Here is a 7535-nt window from a genome sequence, read left to right on the forward strand (position 1 = left end):
TCATGGAGAGACTGCCAGTGTCTTCAGGCTCATGTGATGGAACCTGGAGAGACGGCCAGTGTCTTCAGGCTCATGTGATGGAACCTGGAGAGACGGCCAGTGTCTTCAGGCTCATGGAGAGACGGCCAGTGTCTTCAGGCTCATGTGATGGCTCATGGAGAGACGGCCAATGTCTTCAGGCTCATGGAGAGACGGCCAGTGTCTTCAGGCTCATGTGATGGTTCCTGGAGAGACGGCCAGTGTCTTCAGGCTCATGTGATGGTAACTGGAGAGACGGCCAGTGTCTTCAGACTCATGTGATGGAACATGGAGAGACGGCCAGTGTCTTCAGGCTCATGTGATGGTAACTGGAGAGACGGCCAGTGTCTTCAGGCTCATGTGATGGTACCTGGAGAGACGGCCAGTGTCTTCAGACTCATGTGATGGTACCTGGAGAGACGGCCAGTGTCTTCAGACTCATGTGATGGTTCCTGGAGAGACGGCCAGTGTCTTCAGGCTCATGTGATGGTACCTGGAGAGACGGCCAGTGTCTTCAGACTCATGTGATGGCTCATGGAGAGACGGCCAGTGTCTTCAGGCTCATGTGATGGAACATGGAGAGACGGCCAGTGTCTTCAGGCTCATGTGATGGCTCATGGAGAGACTGCCAGTGTCTTCAGACTCATGTGATGGTACCTGGAGAGACGGCCAGTGTCTTCAGGCTCATATGATGGTACCTGGAGAGACGGCCAGTGTCTTCAGACTCATGTGATGGTACCTGGAGAGACGGCCAGTGTCTTCAGACTCATGTGATGGTACCTGGAGAGACGGCCAGTGTCTTCAGACTCATGTGATGGTACGTGGAGAGACGGCCAGTGTCTTCAGACTCATGTGATGGTACCTGGAGAGACGGCCAGTGTCTTCAGGCTCATGGAGAGACGGCCAGTGTCTTCAGGCTCATGTGATGGCTCATGGAGAGACGGCCAGTGTCTTCAGACTCATGGAGAGACGGCCAGTGTCTTCAGACTCATGGAGAGACGGCCAGTGTCTTCAGACTCATGTGATGGCTCATGGAGAGACGGCCAGTGTCTTCAGGCTCATGTGATGGAACATGGAGAGACGGCCAGTGTCTTCAGACTCATGGAGAGACGGCCAGCAGCGGAGAAAATCGTCTCTTCACCTACAGAGCCACTGGGGATGATAAACACCCTTCATGCCACTCTGTCCAGGCTGGGCAGAGATGCAGAGTTGTTGTCTAATTCTTCTATCGATTGAACTAAAGGTTTTTAGGCAAAATGACCCAATCAAAACTGAAAGCTTCTTGAGGGTGGGAATATGCCTAATGGCTCCAAAACAATGATGGCCTATTGGCTCCAAACCAATGATGGCCCATTCTATAGATAGCAGAACAAAAAGGAGCGAAACGTTTGATCAAATTTTTAGTTTATAAATATTTTGCTACAATGACACACAGTTACAACCTCGTTCTTTTCTTTTAGCACAAAGTTAGTACATCATCATGCTTTCATCATGCTTTCAGGATCGGTGTGCTTTCATCATGCTTTCAGGATCGGTGTGTTTCAGATTCCATAATGGTTCTTTAGTAGTGGACACTACATCACCACACCCTCTCAGGAACATTTTACGTTTGGGTAGAAATTCTAAAGGAAATGATCTGAACAGAGAAAAATGTCCTCCTGTGTGCTACCTACAATGGGGAGAACAAGTATTTGATACACTGCCAATTTTGCAGGTTTTCCTACTTACAAAGCATGTCGAGGTCTGTATTGACAAGCGACAGCCCCGAAACCTGAAGGATCTGGAGAAGGTCTGTATGGAGCAGTGGGCCAAAATCCCTGCTGCAGTGTGTGCAAACCTGGTCAAGAACTACAGGAAACGTATGATCTCTGTAATTGCAAACAAAGATTTCTGTACCAAATATTAAGTTCTGCTTTTCTGATGTATCAAATACTTGTCATGCAATAAAATGCAAATTAATTACTTAACAATCATACAATGTGGTTTTCTGGATTTTTGTTTTAGATTCCGTCTCTCACACTTGAAGTGTACCTATGATAAAAAATTAGACCTCTACATGCTTTGTAAGTAGGAAAACCTGCAAAATTGGCAGTGTATCAAATACTTGTTCTCCCCACTGTAGGTAGCACACAGGAAAACATTTTTCTCTGTTCAGATCATTTCCTTTTGAATTTCTACCCAAACGTAAAATGTTCCTGTTTTGACAAATTTAATAGTGGGGTCAGGTCTGTTCTATGCCAAATTAGCATATCCCCTGAGTCTCTTCCCTGTTTCACATCTGGTCGTTTTGTAGATGGGTCTACCAGCTCTCTGAAACCTAGAGGGCAACCAGTCCATCTCCTTTATACCATGTTTCTTGTAGGATGACCATATCTGTATTTCCGATTTCTTTGATGAAGTCCAGGTTCCTGCTCTTTAGGCCAAAGGCAGATGACCTCAGGCCTTGGATATTCCAGGAGGAGAACTCTCCCTCCTCCCCCTCCCAACTCTCTCCCTCCTCCCCCTCCCAACTCTCTCCCTCCTCCCCCTCCCAACTCTCTCCCTCCTCCCCCTCTACTCTCTCCCTCCTCCCCCCTCTACTCTCTCCCTCCTCCCCCTCCCAACTCTCTCCCTTCTCCCCCTCCCAACTCTCTCCCTCCTCCCCCTCTACTCTCTCCCTCCTCCCCCTCTACTCTCTCCCTCCTCCCCCTCCCAACTCTCTCCCTCCTCCCCCTCCCAACTCTCTCCCTCCTCCCCCCTCCCAACTCTCTCCCTCCTCCCCCTCTACTCTCTCCCTCCTCCCCCTCTACTCTCTCCCTCCTCCCCCTCCCAACTCTCTCCCTCCTCCCCTCCCAACTCTCTCCCTCCTCCCCCTCCCAACTCTCTCCCTCCTCCCCCTCTACTCTCTCCCTCCTCCCCCTCTACTCTCTCCCTCCTCCCCCCTCTACTCTCTCCCTCCTCCCCCTCCCAACTCTCTCCCTCCTCCCCCTCCCAACTCTCTCCCTCCTCCCCCTCCCAACTCTCTCCCTCCTCCCCCTCCCAACTCTCTCCCTCCTCCCCCTCTACTCTCTCCCTCCTCCCCCTCTACTCTCTCCCTCCTCCCCCTCCCAACTCTCTCCCTTCTCCCCTCCCAACTCTCTCCCTCCTCCCCCTCTACTCTCCCTCCTTCCCCCTCTACTCTCTCCCTCCTCCCCCTCCCAACTCTCTCCCTCCTCCCCCCCTCCCAACTCTCTCCCTCCTCCCCCTCCCTATTCTCTCCCTCCTCCCCCCCTCCCTACTCTCTCCCTCCTCCCCCTCCCTACTCTCTCCCTCCTCCCCCTCCCAACTCTCTCCCTCCTCCCCCTCCCAACTCTCTCCCTCCTCCCCCTCCCAACTCTCTCCCTCCTCCCCCTCCCTACTCTCTCCCTCCTCCCCCCCCTACTCTCCCCCCTACTCTCTCCCTCCTCCCCCCTCCCTACTCTCTCCCTCCTCCCCCCTCCCAACTCTCTCCCTCCTCTCTGTCTGCTCTCCCTCCTTCCCCCCTACTCTCTCCCTCCTCCCCCTCCCTACTCTCTCCCTCCTCCCCCCTCCCAACTCTCTCCCTCCTCTCTGTCTGCTCTCCCTCCTTCCCCCCTACTCTCTCCCTCCTCCCCCTCCCTACTCTCTCCCTCCTCCCCCCTCCCAACTCTCTCCCTCCTCTCTGTCTGCTCTCCCTCCTTCCCCCCTACTCTCTCCCTCCCTCCCCCTCCCTACTCTCTCCCTCCTCCCCCTCCCAACTCTCTCCCTCCTCTCTGTCTGCTCTCCCTCCTCCCCCCTCTACTCTCTCCCTCCTCCCCCCTCTACTCTCTCCAAAGGCAGATGACCTCAGACCTAGGATATTCTCTTCTCAATTCACTTCAAAAGGCTTTATGGGCATGGGAAACATATGTTAACATTGCCAAAGCAAGTGAAGTAGATAAATAAACAAAAATTAACTGTAAACATTACACTCACAGAAGTTCCAAAATAATAAAGACATTACAAATGTCATATGATGTATATATACAGTGTTGTAATGATGTGCAAATAGTTAAAGTACAAAAGGAAAATGAACATAAATATGGGTTGAATTTACAATGGTGTTTGTTCTTCACTGGTTGCCCTTTTCTTGTGGCAACAGATCACAAATCTTGCAGCTGTGATGTCACACTGTGGTATGTCACCTGATCTCCCTGTGATGGCACACTGTGGTGTGTCACCTGATCTCTCTGTGATGGCACACTGTGGTATGTCACCTGATCTCTCTGTGATGGCACACTGTGGTATGTCACCTGATCTCCCTGTGATGGCACACTGTGGTATTTCACCTGATCTCTCTGTGATGGCACACTGTGGTATTTCACCTGATCTCTCTGTGATGGCACACTGTGGTATTTCACCTGATCTCTCTGTGATGGCACACTGTGGTATCTGAGGGAAATATGTGTCTTTTGAGAGCCAGGTCTGCCTACGGCGGCCTTTCTCAATAGCAAGGCTATGCTCACTGAGTCTGTACATAGTCAAAGCTTTGGGTCACAGTGGTCAGGTATTCTGTCACTGTGTACTCTCTGTTTAGAGCCAGCTAGCTCTCTCGCTCTCTCATAGTAAATAATACAACTAAAGAGAAATACATAAAACGGTATCAGTCAATATAAAAGACTAAACATAATAAGTTATTGCGTACTATGCAGATGTTATTATCCAGTGTCCCTCAGGCTATGTTGCTCATTTGAGTACGTTTTCCTTTAAAAAGATACAATTTGGAGTAAATGTAGTAATTTCTGTCTCTCTCATCTGCAGGGAGTGCCTTTAACTCCTCCTCCCGCAGCGTGGGATTGTCTGCAGAGGGAGTGGCTGGGGGAGTGGCTGGAGGCGGGGCTGAAGAGCTTCCTGACTACCGCTGTCCAAAGTGCCAGTACCAGGCCCCCGACATGGACACACTGCAGATACATGTCATGGACTGTATCCAGTAACACACACACACACACACACACACACGAGTGGCAGGGGGTGTCTCTGGAGGCGGGGCTGAAGAACTTCCTGACTACCGCTGTCCAAAGTGCCAGTACCAGGCCCCCGACATGGACACACTGCAGATACATGTCATGGACTGTATCCAGTAACACACACACTTAGACAGATTGGGGGGCTGAAACAACAGTAGCTCATCAGCATGATGACATCATTGTCATAGACCTCTTTCCTTCCCACCATTTACAGTCCTCCCCCCCATAACCCTCTTTTTCTCTCTCCATATCAATCTTTACATATTTTATTTATTTAACTAGGCAAGTCAGTTAAGAACAAATTCTTATTTACAATGAAGGCCTAGGAACAGTGGGTTAACTGCCTTGTTCAGGGGAACAGTGGATTAACTGCCTTGTTCAGGGGAACAGTGGGTTAACTGACCTAAAACAGTGGATTAACTGACTTGTTCAGGGGAACAGTGGGTTAACTGCCTTGTTCAGGGGAACAGTGGTTTAACTGACCTAGGAACAGTGGGTTTACTGCCTTGTTCAGGGGAACAGTGGTTTAACTGACCTAAAAACAGTGGATTAACTGACTTGTTCAGGGGAACAGTGGGTTAACTGACCTAAAAACAGTGGATTAACTGCCTTGTTCAGGGGAACAGTGGGTTAACTGCCTTGTTCAGGGGAACAGTGGATTAACTGACCTAAAAATAGTGGATTAACTGACTTGTTCAGGGGAACAGTGTATGAACTGCCTTGTTCAGGGGCAGAACAACAGATTGTTACGTTGTCAGCTCGGGGATTTGAACTAGCAACCTTTCAGCTACAAGTCCAACGCTCTAACCACTAGACTACCTGCCACTCTCTCTCTCCATATCAATCATTCTCTCTCTCTCCATATCAATCTCTCTTTCTCTCTCTCCATATCAATCTCTCTCTCTCCATAGCTCTCTTTCTCTCCATATCAATCTCTTTCTCTCCATATCAATCTCTCTCTCTCCATATCAATCATTCTCTTTCTCTCTCCATATCTCTCTTTCTTTCTCTCCATATCTCTCCCTCCTTCCTGCTATCCCTCTCAGGCTGAAAGTGTTAATGAGTCTTCTGACCCTGTGTACCAGGGTTTATTCATTACGGAAACCGTTTAAGAACCAAACTGAAGCAAACAGAGCAAAACAAGTTTCTATTGGACAAATTCAGGTAGGTCCCGCCCCGTTTTGTTCTGTTTGCTTCAAGTTAGGAAACGTTTTGCAACAAATTGAATACCGCCCTGTGGTGTCTGTCAGTATGTAAGAGCATGATAATTCACCATGGCCATTTGTGTGAGTATTGTCTGTAATTCTAGGTCTTTTGAGTACAGTGTTTTAAATTGTTGTATTAGAGACGTAATAAATATATAAATATTGACATATCACAAAGCTTCGGAAGGTTTTAATGAATATGTTTTGGCTCCCAAATAGTTTTCCAGTTCCCTGCTTTACCTGAGCTGAGTGCATGATGGGGCACTGGGATGAGACCACTCTGACTCACATATGGGAGGTCAAACCCTCATTTCCACAGAAAGATAGAACATTGTTTTGCTGTATTTAGTATGTGGTTTAATCCAAAATATACAAATAAAATGGATAAGAAAAAGTGAGGTGGTTAAACAATGTGAGAGGATGCTCCTGACGTCAGTGATGGAAAAGCTTTCTAAACCTCTGGAGGTTTCACCAACCCAAAAACGCTTCATTACTCTTGAGGTTTGAACACAGTGACATTTGCTCCTCAGAATTAAATACTATCATGTTTGTTCATATAGACTCATTGCATCCATCAGAATGTTGTGGCACAATGGGAAGTTGTGAGCGTCGGTAACCTAAACGTAGTTAGACTGGGTGGTTCGCATCCCACATCCTGATTACCCTTTTTTGGCTCCAGATTCACTTTTTTTTTTTTTTTACTTTGCATCCGTGCTATTATTTAGGATGCTGAAGACAAATGATCATAGGCTCAACTAAATACAACTAGATATTTGAACAATGATGAGAAAACGGCGTTTCAAATATTTTATCAACCATTGCCAGGAATCGATCTTGCGTTCTGATCCCAAATCCAGATCCTACCTGCTGAGCTTCAGCTCAGGTGCTATAAACAAAATACATTTAAGTTCATAAATTAGGTGTCCAGAGGAGGTTCGGTGTTTGAAAACAACTTGGCATCAATGAAAACACTGGCATCATTTGCATCACAATAAAATGTTCATGTGATCAAAATAAGCTTCGGACGTCATCGATCACGTCGTCATGTTACTTTGAAACTATCTGTCGTTGCTTCGAAACGAGAAAAACATATAATAAACATTTACAAAGACCATTTAACCAAAAAAAGTACCGGTTTATATCGTTCCTTTCTGAACCTCTGAAATCGTTTCTTTTGTTTTAAATTTAGATTGACATGAAATTACTTCACCAAATGGATAGATCAGCGGGTAAGCTATGTACATGCATTGAACACAAGTCTGGTGCGACATGCAGGTGAAGAGCGTATGGAACGCCGTTTGGGTCGTAAAGCACGTGGTCAAAAGGCGAT

The 7535-nt window shown here is 47.7% G+C and overlaps 1 protein-coding gene across 2 annotated transcripts in view; it reads left to right on the forward strand.

The window, feature by feature from the left end:
• Nucleotides 1–6375, forward strand: part of LOC135527673 (NF-kappa-B essential modulator-like) — a 40834-nt gene extending 34459 nt beyond the window's left edge. For both annotated transcript variants that reach the window (XM_064956158.1, XM_064956159.1), the window contains exon 14: nt 4795–6375. In XM_064956158.1, coding sequence (XP_064812230.1) covers nt 4795–4967 — 173 coding nt within the window. In that variant the 3' untranslated portion in view covers nt 4968–6375. The remainder of the gene's footprint in view (nt 1–4794) is intronic.
• The last annotated feature ends 1160 nt before the right edge of the window (nt 6376–7535 follow it).

The sequence above is a fragment of the Oncorhynchus masou genome, chromosome 33 (assembly GCF_036934945.1).
Source record: "Oncorhynchus masou masou isolate Uvic2021 chromosome 33, UVic_Omas_1.1, whole genome shotgun sequence".
NCBI lineage: Eukaryota > Metazoa > Chordata > Actinopteri > Salmoniformes > Salmonidae > Oncorhynchus > Oncorhynchus masou.